The 17713-nt window shown below is 47.9% G+C and overlaps 1 protein-coding gene across 1 annotated transcript in view; it reads left to right on the top strand.

Annotated features, from left to right (window-relative positions):
* Positions 1–17713, top strand: part of Ankrd33b (ankyrin repeat domain 33B) — an 87063-nt gene that overhangs the window by 42749 nt on the left and 26601 nt on the right. The window contains exon 2 of the mRNA XM_031360284.1: positions 9186–9315. Coding sequence (XP_031216144.1) covers positions 9186–9315 — 130 coding nt within the window. The remainder of the gene's footprint in view (positions 1–9185; positions 9316–17713) is intronic.

Raw genomic sequence — 17713 nt, 5'->3', positions numbered from 1 at the left:
GTGTCACATGGGGCCTCTGTCTTGAGGTACTCCAGTCTGTGTCTGTGGCTTGCCTCATGAGTGTCCCATGTCTCTGGTATCCTGCATATCTTCAGTATATTGGAGTATATTGGGACACCCCTGAGAATACTATATTGAGTGTTACTTGGGTCAGGGAGAAACACTGGACAGTGTTTTACATCTAGCTACTTGTTTTGCTGCTAGATGCGGTGATTTCCTCTTGTTTATAGTGTGCCAGTGTTAAGTCAGTGACTCTGAACACTTTGTCCTTCCTTAGGAGATGCAGAGATTCCTATTGTTGACAGCTTGAGCTCATCCTAGGCTGTGCTCTCAGGGTCTATGACCTGGTGTTTTGCAAAGTTTCCATTCCTAATGTGATTTGATTTAAAAACAAAATGCCATACCTGGTTATTGTCTTAGTCTGTTTGTAATAATTTTAGTGTACATTGAGTAACATATAAACAATGGAAGTCTGATTGGCTTTGGGAAGCCAGGAAGTCTAGATCAAGGAGCTATGTCTAGCAGAGCCTTGCTTGCTGTGTTACTCTGTGGCAGAATGAAGAAGTGCTAAAGAGCCTGCATGCTTGAGCAAGCAAGAATTGAACTTGCTGTCTGAGGCTCTTTATATAACTAGCATTAATCTCCACATGAGGGGGACTCACTGCACACTACCATTTTGGACATTAACTTTCCAACACACTCAAACTTTAGCACACCCGGAGTAGCAATTCTGAAGTAGTGTAAGAGCAAGGAGATTCAATGCTACAGCATAAAGTTAGGATTGTCCAGGGGCCAGGAGAGCTCAGTTGTTGATGGGAGGGACCAAGCCCCAAAGGGCACTCTGATATGCCTGAGTGCAGTGTTACTGACCAGTGGAGATAGAATTTGTTCACAAATTGTGATAGGAAAATTAGATCTCTACAAAGTATCTATCATCTATAGAAATTAAGGAAATAGTGGATTAAATAGGAAACCCTGAAACTTTCCAGATAAAATATGAGCATCTTTGTGGTGTTTTAATGGAGAGGGGGTAGCTTGTTTGTCTGTTTCTGTCTTTTTTTTTTTTTTTAAATGAATGAGTACTTTGTCTGCATGTACATTTGCATGCCAGAAGAGAGCATCAGATCCCTTTATAGATGGCTGTGAGCCACCATGTGGCTGCTGGAAATTGAACTCAAGACCTGTGGAAAAGCAGACAATGCTCTTAACTGCTGAGGTGTTTTAATTTTTTTTTGTTAAGTTCTCATGTAAATGAGGCTGGCCTTCAACCCCTGATCCTCCTGCTTCCCACTTCTGAGTATAGAATGAGAGCAATATAACACCATGCCCAACTGGAAGGGATTTCTCATTTTTGTGTTGAAAAAAAATTATTGTTGGGAGCGTGTGTGTGTGTGTGTGTGTGTGTGTGTGTGTGTGTGTGCGCGCGTGCACATGCACGAGTGGTGCATGAATCACATGGCACATATGTGGCAGTCAGGGGGCAACTTTGTGGAGTCAGTTCTCCCCTTCTACCCGTGCATGGGTTCTGGGGATCAAACTGAGGTAGTCGGGGTTTCATGGTAAGTGCCTTTACTCCCTGATCCATTTCTCCAGCCCAGGCAGGATTTCAAGTCACAAAAAGCATTACTACTATAATGGAAAGCACTGACTGTTTTATTACATCAAAGCGAACATTTTAATGGCAAAATTGGAAGTAAGTAGGAAGGAAGGGAGGTAGGTATCTCCCCTCCTTCCGCACTAATTGCGGTTGAAATGGAAATATTTTGGATATGTTGGGTTAACTAAAAGACACTGTCCGGATAACTGCTTTTATTAATAGGGTCGTTAGAACATTTTTAGATGGCATTCATTGATGACACCCATTCTATATCTCTTGGACAGTGCTGACTTTGAATACATAAAGAACTTAGTCTGATCAATGAGGAAGAGGCAAAGAAGCCAGAAGGAAATGGACAAAGGATATACACATGCTGCTTTATTAGGGGCTGATGGACAGCAGTGGGGGTCAGTCTTACTCTAAATTGGGGCATTGCACACTAAGATCACAGTAATGTGGGAGCCCCGAGTCGCTTCAGCCAGGACAGGATTTAAACTAGTTAAAGATGATTTTTATTTAAAAATTACTTTTATTCTTTGAGACTTTCAGACATGCTTACAATGTATATTATCGTATCCACCCCTTGTAGTTCCTTCCACCTTTCTTACTCTAGCCCTATCCCAACTTTTTGTCCTCCTCTTTCATGGAACCCACTGAGCTGCTTCATGTGCATGGATGTAGGGCCGGGCCCTCTATAGGGCATAGGCAGCCCGCGAAGGCCCACGTTCTTGGAGAAACCGAATCTTTCTCCCCCATAGCCTTCACTTGTCAGTAGCTCCTCAGCTGAGGTGGAAGCTCATGGGCAGCTCTCTGTTCATTCTGGAGTGTGGACTAGAATTTTAAATGTGGATATGCTGGTCATTTGGACTAGTCCCCGGGAAGATAGGGGACTTGATTTTGCATAGTCACCAAGGCGGGGGCAGAGGGTGGTGGTGGTGGTGGTGGTGGTGGTGGTGGTGTGGATGAGGGAGCATCACTGCTTCCTGTCTCCTGCTGTCTCATCCAGAACCCCCATATTTAGTCATCTCTTTTTCTCTCACAGTCTTCATTTCTCACCAAACATCTTACTCACATCATCAGGATGCCGTCATCGGAAGCCTGGTTCCTGTTCTGGCAACTCTTCCTCAGGTGGTAGGTGGGACAGACTCCTCAGTAGTAGGGGATCAGGACTGCAGTGACTCTACTCCCAAGAGAAGGACTGGTCAAGGCCCAGGGACCCCAAGAGTCATATTCCACTCCTGTGGAACTGGAGTATTTACAGGAGGAGGGTCCTGTCCCGGTGGCACTGCAGCTACTGCCTAGGACTTCTCTCAAGAGCAGTTGGGCTGTGTGTACGTTCTCAGTCTCTATCTGTTCTTAAATCCAGACATGCTGCATGGATGTCTCCCAAGAGCATCAAGACCCAAGGGCAGCAAGCGTAGGCCCCCAGGCTTTAGCCGGGTGTGTACACTGCTAAGAGAGGAACAGAAGGGCTTTGTTCAGTGACTGTGAGTGACTCTTTTAGATTGAAGAGTTGCTTTCAGAGGTGCTTTTGCCGATGTAAGAAAAACTGTGTGCAAGCGTGTAATCACATGAGGACGATGTTACGGTGTGCTCAGTCAAATGTTAGAGCCATGCTTTCACTCATCGATGTTCAGGGTGAGGTTGGTGCTCCCACCTTGAGCTGAGAGCACTCTGTCTCATTTGTGCAACCGTGAGCTGACAGTTAACCTAGGAGGATGGAGAAGTTGGTGCAGTGACCGGGTCGGCAGAAAAACTGCCAGCTCCAGCAGCTTGCTAATGTAGCCTTCCTGCAGCTGCTCTGGGCTCTTTCTCCTTAAAATTCAAGAACCGAAAAAAGTTTTACTTTGTATATGGATGACCTATTTCAAAAACCTCACCGGCTGGAGGGAGTATCAGGTAGCCTTTATGGAGTTGATTGTGCCGTCTTGTGAATGTCAGTTTAAAATACCAATGTCATTCCTTAGACCTTGAAACACACGGGCATGTGATCTAGTATTTATTATGGTGATAGTTAATCTCAGTTGGGAGTTCTATCCTGCCTTAGATCATTCAGTTCTTGGATAAAAGACACAGAACTTTTATATTTATAATAAGCCTTTAAAGCAGTAGAGGTGGGCAGATATCTACCCTCAAAGATATGAGTATCTACTTCTCTATCAGTAACCCCGACATATGACTTGCCATGTTCTGTCTACCACTATTACTCCAACTGGCTATCCTTCATGGCGAGTCCTCAGGATCATTTACCCCATGGTGTCTTCTCCTCCCTCCACCCTCACTCTTCTCTCCCCAACCCCAAGCCCAAGAACTGAAACCCCACCAGCCTCTCTTTTGCCCAGCTATAGCCTGTCAGAATCTTTATTCAGCCAGTAGTTTTAAATTAAGGAGCAAGGTCACATTGCATCATTTGGTGTCCATGAGGTTTCTCTTGTCCCTGTGGTAACCAGATCTTGGGGCCAGTATTAGCGTTATAATACACAGCAAAAGACCAAATCTCAACAAGTACTCTTTTGTCAGGGCAATAAATTATGATAACGGGAAAGGTACTATATGGAAAGCCATTCTTTTCCTGTCCTTTTGAGTCTGTTTTGCCCTGTAGCTCAAGCTGGCTTTGTGTTTTAGATCCTGCTGCCTCTGCCTCCTGAGTGCTGAGATCACAGCAGTATGCCACCATGCTCAACTTGTAAGTGGTACTTTTATTGAAAATCTGGTTGTTCTGGGCCACTGTGGGAGTACTCTGAACTTAAACTTGGCATCCTCCATGTAGCAGAGCATGCACTGGCTGTGCTGAAAGAGGCCTACTCATCAAATCTTGCTCTCTAGAGCCTGTATTAGCTGACCGTTAATATCATCTTGAGTGTGTGTGTCAGAGAAGGTAACCCTGAGTCTTGGCTATAATAAATGCTTTGGCGGGCTGGTGAGATGGCTCAGCGGGGAAGAGCACCGACTGCTCTTCCGAAGGTCATGAGTTCAAATCCCAGCAACCACATGGTGGCTCACAACCACCCATAATGAGATCTGATGCCCTTGTCTGGTGCAGTCTGAAGACAGCTACAGTGTACTTACATATAATAAATAAATAAACCTTAAAAAAAAATAAGTGCTTTGGCTAGCTGAGGTCACTGTAACAAAACCCTGTGGACTATGTGGCTTATGAACAATGGAAATTTTTTCTTGCAGTTTTGTAGTCTGTGGAGGTCAGAGGTCAGGGTTCTAGTGGGGCTAGGTTGTGGTGAGGGCCTCTTCAGGTTTCAGATGGCCTCTGTCTCTCTGTCTTTAAAGGCTGGGAAAGGATCTGGAGAGCTGGTTGAGGTCCCTATTCTGTAGGCACTGATATCATTCATGATAGTTCCAGCCTCATATGTCACCTCTCAAAGGTTCTACCTTCTAATGCCAGCGCTCTGTGGGTCAGGAGTCCATGGGTGACTTGAAGGAGGACACAGGCAATCTGTCTATAGCACCAGGCCCTCCAGCTAAAGCCTCTGGGGACAAAGAGGTGACTCCTTGTCTTGGATCTCATGTTTGTGCTTTGAGTCATCTACCTAATTAATAATTTCTCAAAATTGGGGTGTGTGTCTGTGTGTGTGTTAGGATGTCATGGCTAGATGTTTTGCTTCTGCATTCCCAGTGGGCAGCATGGAATCCCCACTCTCTATTTCTGACTTGATCTACTAGGCCATGGTTTTGTAATTCCTCACACACGGGAGAGTATCACTGAGTCCCAAAATGCAGGTGTTAAATGCGAACGGGTTTTCTTGGAGAGGACGGGTTTTCTTGGAGAGGAGTAGGAACCTAAAGAAATAAAGGGAACCAGACGGCGAGAGGGGATGAAAAATGGGACCGAGCCATGGTTAAGCTTTCAGTCTGCCACTTATAGTCAACTGTGTAACAAGCTGGCGGGCAGAAACCCCTTCCCCAGTCCATCAGCATCTCATGGCCCAATCAGCATCTTCGTCTTCGGTCTCTGGAGGTGGAGGGAGTTCCGGCGAAACAGGAACTTGGAGAGAGGCATGGCTATTTGTGGCAAGGCAAGGTCTGAAAGAACCAACTCCTGGCTGGGGAGAGGGTCACAGGTAGGACTAGATGCAGCTGCTCACACAGCCTGGGCTCTGTGTCTTCACCTTTCTTGGTGGAAGCTGCCTCCTCAGGCTTCAGCAGCAGCCTTTCTCCTCCACAGGTCACAATGGCTGCTTAGACCCTGGCTCTCCTAATGGCCCCACCACTAGCCAGAGCCAAAAAGCAATCTTCATGCAACAACTTCTCAATCTCTATTGTTTCTCACTGAGCCTCTTAGGTCACATGACTTTTCTGGAACTCATCTGGATGAGGAGGTGATTGGCTTAGAAGCTAGGGTTTGGGGACAGGTTTCTCCTATGGAAATGTACAGGCGTGGTCAGGTACCTGAATTCCCTAGAGAAAACTGTGCTAAGTGGACTTGAAAGGACAAGTTCTGGAAGCTTCAAGCATCCCCGCTAAAACCTTTGTTCTGTTTTCTCCTGTGACAAAGTGATCAGAGCCACTCAGAGGTGGACATTCTCCTGGGCCATGGTAGTTACTGCCACAGCCCTACAAGAGAGCAATCACAGAGGTACACCTCATCTTGCTCAGGTTAATTTTAGCCTTACATTAGCTTCAAGCAACTGGGGAATATTGTTCCGCAGTTTGGGAGCGCAGCACTCTGGGTGGTAGATAGCATACCCTGGGAAGGAGAGCACCCTGGGAGGGAGGGAGAGCACTCTGGATGATAGAGTACTCTGACATTCTGTTGATAGATGATCCGCTCTCTGAGTCGTTCCTGCCTCTTCCAGCCCTGGTGCCTCTCAGGAGTCCATGGTCTTCTTATAGTCTTCCTGGCTGGAAGACGCATCACTCCAGTCTGCCCGTGTTTTCATATGATCCTCTTCCTGCTGTCTCCTCCCACTGCCTATAAGGGCATCCACCACAGTGGATTTGACTTCATCCTGACATCTACAAAGGCCTTGTCTGCCTCTCTGGATACATTATGAGGAATTCATTGTTAGTGTTTTAACATTTTCTCCTCCTGTTTCCCTTCTTCCTCCTGCTCCTCCTCCTGCTCCTCCTCCTTCTCCTCCTGCTGATCCTCCTCCTCTTACTCCTCCTCTGGTTTCTCCTGCTCCTCCTCCTCCTGCTCCTGCTCCTCCTGCTTCTCCTGACCCTCCTCCTCCAGGTCCTCCTTCTCCTGCTTCTCCTGCTCCTCCTGCTTCTCTTGCTCCTCCTGCTCCTCCTCCTCCTCCTCCTCAGGCTCTTCCTCTTCCTGCTCCTCCTCCTGCTCCTGCTCCTGCTCCTGCTTCTCCTCCTCCTCCTGCTCCTCCTGTTCCTGCTCCTCCTCCTCTGGCTCCTCCTCCTCCTGCTCCTCCTCCTCTGGCTCCTCCTCCTCCTGCTCCTCCTCCTCTGGCTCCTCCTCCTCCTGCTCCTCCCCCTCCTCCAGCTCTCCTCCAGCTCATCCAGTTCCTGTTCCTCCTCCTTCCTGCTGAGGTAGAGAGCATTCTGTAAGCGCAACTTTCCTGGTGCTTCCTTAGGTTCTGGCTTACTTTGACCATAGGCTGGCAGCCTGGTGGTTCCATGCTGTCCTTGCTCTGGCATGTATGTGTTTATGTGAACCATGTATACATGTAGCCTGCAGAGGCTAGAAGAAGGCACAGGAACCTCCAAAACTAGACTTTCTGGTGCTATGAAGGCTGGGGGTGGGGGTGGAGGTTTAGAAGCAAAATCAAGGTACCCTGCAAGAGCAGCAAGTGTGCCTTACTACTCGGCCCCTGGACCACATTTTCTCATCCATTCGTGGGTTGATGAGTATGTGAACTAGGTACTTGTCTTGTCTACTGTGAATGGCACTGCATGGCATGATGTGAAGATATTTTTGTCATGTGCTGACTTTGAATCTTTTGGGTATGTACTCAGTACAGCTGGGTCAGATGGTGTCTCTGTTTTTAGTTTTTGTGAGGAACTTCTGTACCATGTTCATAGTGGCTGTGCTAGTTTACATCCCTACTGGCAATGGAGAAGGTTCTTCTTATGTATTCCTTTGTTGTTGTTATTGTTTTCTGTTTGTTTTTGTTTTTCGAGTCAGGGCTTCTTTGTGTAGCCCTGGCTGTCCTGGAACTTGTTCTGTAGACCATGCTTGTGTCTACAATGTCATAGATCCACCTCCGGCTGCCTCTGGAGTACTAGGATTAAAGATAAGGGCTACCACCACCCAGCTTGTATGCTTTTGATAATTTGGCAGCTATTTGATGAGTGATCTCCAAAATTGACCATCACCCTGCATACACCTCTCCCTGCTGGCACACAGTACTCTCCTCTCAGATGCAGTGTGTTCTGGTCTACCTGCTGCCTCTTAAAATACCTGCTCTACCCAGAGCCAACTCCTCATCCGATGGTGGACATACCCACTCAGTTGCTTAGGGTGCGACTTTGGGGTCCTCTTGATTCTTCTGTTCTCACAAACCCCAGGTCCAATCCTTCCTGAGATACAGAATCCACACATATCTCCGACCCAAGGCTCCACCTTGGGCCACTGTCACCTGCTCAGCTTCCCAGCACATGTCTCTCTGGTCTCTTGGAGCCAATATCTGTCCAGCAGACTGAGTTAAGGCAGAATATTGATCACCAACTGTTCAACGTGCTCTTCATGGCCCTGAGGGCTTGGGTACCACTCAGTTCACTCTGCCCCAGTCTCTGGGCCACCTGGGAATCCTGACGGACAAGCTCAGATCTGGCTTTGCTCCTTCTATTTTTCTGTCTGAGTTGTTCCCCATCCTTATTCCCCTGGCTTGTGTGTTCTTGCCTCCTTCGAATCTGGGTCCAAACACTCCTTGTGAATTGGCTCTAACCCTATCTATTGTCATTCACTCACATCCTGTCTTGCCCCACACTGGTAAATGCTACACATGATACTGGCAGTGTGTGTGTGTGTGTGTGTGTGTGTGTGTGTGTGTGTACATATGCATGTACACACTTGCTTTCTCTCCCATTAGGGTGAGACAGCCCTGAGGGCAGAGATCTAGCCATTCATTGATGTCCTTACACATTGTACCTCATGGGATGGACTCTGATCATCGGCAGATAAGTGATTGACTTAAGAATTGAAAAGGTTGAAAACTGGGGACCTGGGGTCCCTGTCTTAGTTAGGATTTTACTGCTGTGAACAGTCACCATGACCAAGACAACTCTTAAAAGGACACCTTTTAGTTGGGGCTGGCTTACAGGTTCAGAGGTTCAGTCCATTATCATCAAAGTAGGAAGCATGGCAGCATTCAGGCAGGCATGGCGCAGGAGGAGCTGAGAGTTCTACATCTTCATCTGAAGGCTGTTAGCAGAATACTGGCTTCCTGGCAGCTAGGATGAGGGTCTTAAAGACCACACCCACAGTGACACACCTACTCCAACAAGGCCACACCTTCTAGTAGTGCCACTCCCCAAGCTGAGCATATACAAACCATCACAGTCCCTGTTGCCTCAGGTCCAGCTTCCTGGGAGACAACTGTTCCCTTCAGGGTCCCCAGAGCTCACTGATGATGCTTGTGCTGTGTGCCTCTGACCCACTTCCCCTCTTCATTTCTAGACTGGCCTTATTGTTGCGTGCTACCATGGCTTTGTGGATACCGTGGTGGCCTTAGCAGAGTGTCCCCACATTGACGTCAACTGGCAGGACAGCGAAGGGAACACGGCCCTGATCACTGCTGCACAGGCAGGTAAGAGCTGGCCTTCATTCTCCCTCCAGGGCGCTGCTGCTCCAGGGGCAGTGTGGGCTCTGGTGACTCCTGGATGCATCCCACAGAGATGGAAGTGGATCTGCTGGAGCATGGGCTGGGAAGGGGCTGATTGGCATGTAGGAGAGAGCGCACATTTCTCTCTGTGCTCTTGGAACAGCACATTTACCCACTCAGGCAGGATTCAGAAGGGAACTGCCACCAGCTAGTGTGTTCACTGTAGAGCTACCTCAGGAAGGCAGGCTTGCCTGCCTCTCAGAGCACTGGCATCCCCTGAGACTGGGCGGCGTGGTACTGGTGGGTTTTACTGACACTTATGTAATTAGATTCACTGAGAAGGTGACCTTGCTTTTTACGTATAAAGAAACACCGGGGATAGTTCTCTGTGAGCTTCGGAGCATTCATGTAACAGAGTGAGACTACGTTAGTAAAGAGTCACATGAAAGTGGATTCAAGTACATGTCAGGTCATCTCTGGAAGCGAGTATATATGCCACCGTTACTAAGTGCAAACTCCTGGGGGTGCCCAGGGATTTGCAGTCCATTCAGAGTGCTGGGATGTAGCTCAGGAGGCAGAGTGCTCTCCTGGGATGCTTAGCGCCCTGGGGTCACTGCACAAGTCAGGCATGGTCTCTGCTTACCCATGATGTTGGCACTCAGGAAGGAGGATGCAGCAGAGCCAGGAGCTCAGATCATAAGGCCACCATCTGGAGTTAGAGGGCACCTTGGGATATGCAAGACTATAAAACAAGCAACATCTCAATCACTTTAACATAAATGCTTACATGCTTTCAGACAGTTGTGTAACCGACCTTTCCCTATGTTCTTAGCTTTTATCCATCAGTCAACCCATTGTATCCTGAGATTCCCTATCTGCAGATTCAATATGGATTAGAAAAAAATACACCGTTGTAATCGGATCTGGAATTGGGGCTATAGATAGCTCAGTGGTAAGTCGCTTGCTAGCCAAGTATGAGGCCTCAGACTTGATCTTGAGTGAAACAAACAACAGCAGCAGCAACAAAACCCACTCAGACAACTAGTGTGTCAGCACTAAAGCACACACAGACATTTTTCCTCACCACCATTTGCTTAAAATACAGTACAATAAGAATTTGTTATATCTACACTGCATTTGTTACTGTACATAATCTAGAGATGGATTAATCCCACAATACAATGTGTGTAGGTTATATGTCAATACTACACCATTTTACAAAATTAAAAAGTATTTTACTTTATGTGTACAGATGTTTTGCCTGCTTGTGTGTCTGTGCACCACACACATGCCATGCCCAGGGAGGCCAGAAGAGGGCGTTGGATCCCTTGGAACTGCAGTTACTAACAGTTTGTGAGCCACCAAGTGGATGCTGGAAACAACCTCTGGTTTTTAGAAGAGCAATGAGTGCTCTTAACCTCTGAGCCATCTCTCTAGCCCCTACTATATCATTTTATATAAAATACTTGAGAATCTCAGGGTTTTGGTATCTACAAGGGTCCTGGAACCTGTCCCTAAAGATACCAAGAATGACAATATAGTTCATCAGTCAGGTTTTAGTGGCAAGTAACCCATATAGCTGCCCATGGCTGTGTCAGGGACAAGAGGCCTTTGTGTCCTGAAGGACTGTGGGGCAGCTTGTTTGGTGTCTTGGTTAGGGTTTCTGTTGCTGCAGTGAAACACCATGACCAAAACAACTTGGGGAACAAAAGGTTTATTTGGCTTATACTTCCGTATTACTGTTCATCATTGAAGGAAGTGGGACAGGAACTCAGTCTGCAGGAACCTGGAGGCAGGAGCTGATGCAGAAGCCATGGAGGGGTGCTGCTTACTGGCTTGCTTCTCATGACTTGTTCAGCCTGTTTTCTTATAGAACCCAGGACTATCTGCCCAGGGATGTTACCACCCACAATGGGCTGGGCCCTCCCCCATCAACCACTAATTGAGAAAATGCCCCCTGGTTTGCTTGCAGCTGATTTCATGGTGGCGTTTTCTTAATTGAGGCTCCCTCTTCTCAGATGACTTTAGTTATGTCAAGTTGATTTAAGACTCTTCCCACACAGGTGGGAACTGGGCTCTAGGCTCTTAAACTGGAGAAAGTACCCAAGTTTGGTGATACTGGTAGAAGCACCTGAAGCTGCCCCAAAGAGAAGAGACCTCTACTGTCCCTCTTGCTTCCTAGGCTCCATGTCAAGGGCACTCTGTGCGGATCTCATCAGGTGACACAAGGAAGGAGAAACACCTGCACATCTGGCTATGTCCTCTTCCTTAGCGGGAGGTAGTCTGCACAACCACAGGCCAGTCCAGATGTTCTTGCTGGAGAGTTTCCCTGAGTCACTGTATCAACACAAGCCCCATCCCTCCCCCAGTTCTAGAGTGGGGATTTTTATCTCTGTTGTAGGATCCCAGATTTTGGAAGCCCAGATCTCAGCCACCAGCAGAGGGTATGTGAAAGCACCTCGGTCGCAGCCTCATTTCTGTTGCTGTGATAAAATGTCCCTCCCCCCATGCCCACCCTCACCCCCCCAAACAGGCAGCTTCGAGGAGAAAGGCCTTGCTTTAATTCACAGACCCAGGTTACATCCATCATAGCGAGGAAGTCAAGGACACAAGAACTGAAACTGGTTGGTTCTAGCCTAGCCACGGTCAGGAGCAGATTGGCTGATGCCTGCCTGCATGCTACTCAGCTCTGTTTATCTACTCTATTCAGTCTGGGACCCACATTCAGGGAACAGGACCACTTATAGTGGACTGGATCTTCCTGTATCAATCACATAATCAAAACCATCCCCCACAGATTTGCCCACAGGCCCGTCTGATCTAGACAGCCCCTCATTGTGACTTCTTCCCTGGGTGGTTAAAATAATCCAACAGCTATCCATCACAGCAGTGGTAGGTGTTTGGTGACCACAGCCGCCATACAGGATATCCTGTGGGCCCGGCACAGTTGGGGATCCAGGGGGTCAGAAGCGAGGCCTCACCCTGCTTTGAGTTTTTCCTCCAGCACACAGGACTGAGAAATAGACATAGGACCTAGCACTGCTTGCTCAAGCATTGGGGGAGGGTAGGGTGCCCTGTGTATATGCAGTGGGAACATTTCATCTGGCTTGGGCCCGGGGCTAGGGCTCAGAACACATGGGCAGAGAAGCCAGAGGCAGGCTTCTTAGCTAATGTGTCTCAAAGCTCTGGGGCTGTAGAGATGGGTCTCAGGAATGGGGATGAGGGATGCTGTATGTTGTGTGGTATTAGAGAGTTAGTATCTGGAAGAGAGGAGAGTTCTGTGATGTAAGTAGGGACTGGGTGTCCTGCAGGGTGGCTCCAGGTGACATGATTTGGGGGGGTGGTGAGAAGAGCTGAGAGCCAGGGGCTGTCAGAGGTGGTGCTGTTGGTGAGGAGTGAGGTAGGAGTCTAGGCTTTTGGGTGTCTGGTCAGGGGACAGTGCAGACTGTGAAGAGTTAAAAATTAAGAAGCAAGCTGGGCTATGGTGAGCTGTGGTGGCCCATGCCTTTAATCCCAGCACTTGGGAAGCAGGTGGATTTCTAAGTTCAAGGACAGCCAGGTCTACAGAGTGAGTTCCAGGACAGCCAGGGCTATACAGAGAAACCCTGTCTTGAAAAACCAAAAAAAAAAAAAAAAAATTAAGAAGCAGGGAGTTGTAGAAGCGTTGTTTCTGTTCAAAATGCTGAGAGACATCAGCGAGGAGATCCCAGTGGCTAGTGAAGGGCACAGGACCAGAAACATGCATGGGATTAGCAAAAGTGAGGGCCATGGACATGGGCAAGATCATGAGCAGTGGGAGAATGTGCAGGAGGGATCTCTTTCCTGATCGACTTCCACGTTAGTTAGTGTTGGATAGTCGTGGGCCGCTCTCTGAATTCTTGCCTACTTGAAATGCTTCTGGCTTATATAAGCATCTGAACAACAACTTGACTGAGTATAATAATCCTGGGCGCTCTCCCCAGTCCTCCTCCCCCTCACTTTCCCCCTCACCGCCCCTCCCTCTCCCTCTCCCTCTCCCTTCTCTCTGCTTTCTTCCCTCCCTGGTATTGGAGGGAGTTATTGGAGTCCCACCTGCTTTTTGTTGATACCTGAAGATGTCATCTATACTTCATGCTTGACATTAAAAACAAAGACAGTTCCCAGCACCTGTATGGCATCTGTAACTGTCATTAACTACAGTTCATCTGGCACCCCCTTCTGTAGTCACCAGACATGCATGCAGAACACACACACACACACACACACACACACAGAACACACACACACATAGAACACACACACACACACACATGCACACAGAGTCAAAAAAGTGATAGATAAATCTTTAAAAATCCTCAGAAGCTAGCTGTCACATCTCAGCTTCCCTGTGCGCTTGTTTGGGCTCCACTCTGGTGTGTGTTTTCTTCAGGAAACAGTTTCCAGCTGCTCCTAGAATCCCATCTGCCTGTTTTGTTCTCAGCCCTCCAGCATTTATTCTCACCTGTGGGGTGGAGCAGCCCTTCCCATCCACAGCCCTGTCTTCCAAGCTGGAAAATGCCTCATGGTACCTGAATTGCTTCATTATTAAGCCGGGCCCCACAGCTTAGATTAGAGCTTCTGTGCTGGCAAAGGTGTTCTCCCCAAAGCTTTTTGTGAGAAATCCAGAAGAGTTCAAAGGAACATAGCGAAGGTGACCAGGTGGCAACTGCTGACTTCATTTGTTTGCTGTGTGTGTGTGCTCGGCTGCCCACATTAGCTATTCTTCTCACTGCTGTCACAAAATACTTGACTAAAGCAACTTAAGGAAGGGGGGCTTTATCTGGTCTGTGGTCTGGGGGTACAGCCCATCATGGGTGTGAGAGCAGCTTTAGCTGTGGTGGCAGTTACTTGAGGTACTAATCTTATTGTCACCCAGGCTAGGAAGCACAGAGCCATGAACGCTGATGCTCAGCTCACTCTTTGTTAAGTGATGCACATAATGGTATGATGCTGCCCATATTCTGGGTGGGTCTTTTCTCCCCAGTTAAACTCTCTGGAAGCATCCTTACAATATAGCCGGGGATGTGTATAGGCCTAGAATTTTCAAAACCTATTTTAGTAAGAGTTCTTAAAACACTTTAACCTCCTCTCTAGCCTACCACCCACCAGAGGTGGTGGAAAGGAAAGGTTAACAGAGAAAGGGGGAAGTGTTTAGAAATAGATCTTTTGGGTGATTCCAGGGTGCATTGTAAGGATATCGGCAGTTAAGTTCACACGAATCAGCAGCAGTAGCTCGATTCACAAACACCATTCACAAATCAGCACTGGCAGTTCGATCCAGAAGAAATCACAAGGCTCTGCCAATCAGCCGAAGTCCTCAGAATATCATGAGAAGTTCTTTGGTGCATTTCTCTCTACGATGACGTCATGACAAATGATGATCAGTGAAGAAGGCAAGGCAAACCCATACCACAGCATCATCAGTGAAGACCAGTGTTAGCAAAACCTAACGAAACCCAGCAAAGAGTGGCACTGCGAACCAATACCATGGTGTCATCCACTGTCTATTGAGTTATACTTCTACCCTTTCCAAACATCCCATGTCATTCCCAGTGTCCACTCCAGCAAACATCACATGCCCCCTTTTTTTAGGCAGCTTCCAGAAAACACCATGTGTTTGTTCTTAGCAAAACATCCTCTCATGTGTCTGCTTTAGCAAAACATTCTTTCATAAGACAGTTTCCAGAAAAATATCATATGGCACAACTGAATCTCCAAAGAAACCAGAAATTTCCACTTCAGGCGTGTCTCCTGGTTAATTCTAAGTTCAATAAAGGTGACAACAGAGATTAGTTATCATACCAGCTGAAGGTCAATCATCTACCCCGTGGCCCCTGCATGCTTCAGCATACATTTCCTAAGACAGGGGTATAACAACCTATCATTGCTGTTCAGAAGAAATATATCATGGACACAGATTATGTACCGCCCAAACTGAGATGAGAAGTCCTTACTGACCTCACTACATCCTTATAGATGAGGGCTCTGTAAGAGCTATATCCCTAATAGTTTGGCTGCTCTTTAAGCCACATGATATCAGTACCACACAGTTAGGTGTCAAGACACATCTTGCTGTCCTGAATGAGATCTATAGTCTGTGTGCCGAATACATGCTGAATACGTGCATGCCCTTAGGTCCTGGGGGACATGGCTGAGGTTCTGGTTTTTTGTTTGTTTGTTGTTTTTGTTTTTTTGTTGTTGTTGTTTTTTTTGAGACAGGGTTTCTCTGTGTAGCCCTGGCTGTCCTGGAACTCACTCTGTAGACCAGGCCTCGAACTCAGAACTCCGCCTGCCTCTGCCTCCTAAGTGCTGGGATTAAAGGCGTGTGCCACCACTGCCTGCCATGAGGTTCTGTTAAGCAACCCTTTTTGCTTTGAGTTCTAGTGTCTTCTGCCCACTTGAGGATTTCTTCTCCTCTTTAGATAGGGACACACTTTTCCTGTACTGGTTTAATTTCCTGATGACCTGGGTCCTGAGGCAGAGTCAGTGGATGTAATGGGACTTTCTCAGAGGCCTGGAGCTGTACTCTTTCCTCCTCTGCTCCCTAAATGCTCCAAGAGTTTTCTTTCAATGGTGTGAGGTCTGTAAGGGCTGAAGTTGAGCCAACGGTTTGCCTGGGGTGCTTGGTACCTGTTGGCCCAGGGAACAGGGCCTTGCTTCAGACAGCCTTGGGTTTATTTGTCAGTGGGTACATGTGCCATGTACCAAAGGGTTGTGGGGCAGCATGGTCACATCCACTGACCCTGACTAGCTTGAGCAGTTGGAGGGTAATGAACTTAACTGTGCAAGGCTCCTGACAAAAGGCCTGGTTGGTTTCCTTGTGTGCTGCCTGTGTGTGATACCCAGTGTTTGGAAAGAAACCCAAGCAGTCAAGGAGTAAAGTGGGAACAAAGACTTCTCCTTTCCCAGGTTCCCAGTTCCCAGAAGGAGTGTCCAACCTTCTGACATTGCAACATGAAGCTGTTATCTACAGGGTTCATAGTCACACTTGAGACTGGATGGGTGCAAGGCAGGTAGCTAAAAACAGACAGACAAACAAAAAACCCATGGAAAAAACGGCCACTCCATAATTAAGGGGGAAGGCTTTTCTCATAGGTAAAATAGAAAGTATGGCACAGGGTCGGGGTGGGGGTAGGGGTCTGCCATGGCTACATTTTAGGAACTGAGAGAGGGTCAGAGAGAAGAGAGCCGGGAAAGGAACAGCCTAGCAATTAATAGCCAGGGCGATGGGAGCCGGAGAGGATGGCAGAAATGATGGAAAGAGTCCTACCAGCTCTAAGGGGTTACACTGCGGGGGGGGGGGGGGGGGGGCAGGTCAGCTGGAACAGCCTGGGATCTAGCCTGGGGCTCTGATCTGTGGGAGTCAATGGAAAACTAGATGCTCTATTGGGGGGGGGGTAGTTTCAGAGGAGTGCTTAGTGTTTACCTGGTCGGGAGTGTAGCCTCAGCTGGGACCTGATACTGACAGATTCAGTTACAAAAACCAGAAACTAACTAACCAAACACCAACAAAACAAACAAAACCACACAAAGGAACAAGGAAACCCTCATAACGATTCCAGTATAGCCACAATTTTGTGTTGGGTTGCATTGGCAGCTGTTCTTGGCCACATATGGCCGGTGGTCTGTTGTGACAGCCCTGCAGAGGCAACCATAATTAGTGCCTGATGTCTGCCTAAGGGTTTCTTGGATTTAAAAAGAAAACCCATTTTCTGTTCTTTCCTCTTTGTTCAAACGGTGTTTTTTTCCTCTTTCCCTGGCTTCTGTCGTTGCCCTCTACTTGCCAGTTTGCCCATCCACCTCGTGAGTGGATGAATTGTTTGTGCCCATCCTCGATCCACCCCGTCCCTGCCCACACCCGCCAGGCCAGGCTCCCACCTGCTTCTGTCTCTGCCTGCCCAAGCTTCTAGCTCTGCAAATTGCTTAGGATGTGGTAGGCAGGAGGTGTGCACAGCTGTTAAAATGTAAATTGAAAAGGTTTTTCTTGGTGCTTGGGGGGCACTCCCAGGGCCTCTCGTGCACTTGCTATGAGCAAACTCTACTTCTGGCATCCCCAGCACCCCCTTTTTTGTCTTAATTGTCTCAGCCTGATCAAGATTTTCCCTCATTTGTTTGGCAATACCAGAGGCAACCTTAGCCGCCAAGTTGCATTCACGGCGTGGCAATTGTAGAACCTGTCCTGCTTAATCCAGTGCCAGTCCCTATGCTAGATGTTTGTGTTCTAACAGTCTGGGCCCATCACCAAGCGTCGGGGAAGGGAGTGAGCTTGCTGCTCAGGGGAACCACTGTGAGGGCCTGGGTCTCAGCTTCTCCTAGATGTCCTGGGGAATTCCTCCAGCAGCAGCAACTCTAACTGCCTCCCCCC

This window comes from Mastomys coucha, unplaced genomic scaffold, assembly GCF_008632895.1.
Source record: "Mastomys coucha isolate ucsf_1 unplaced genomic scaffold, UCSF_Mcou_1 pScaffold8, whole genome shotgun sequence".
Lineage (NCBI taxonomy): Eukaryota > Metazoa > Chordata > Mammalia > Rodentia > Muridae > Mastomys > Mastomys coucha.
Note: the sequence above shows the minus strand (reverse complement) of the source record. Positions and strands in the feature narration are given on the sequence as shown.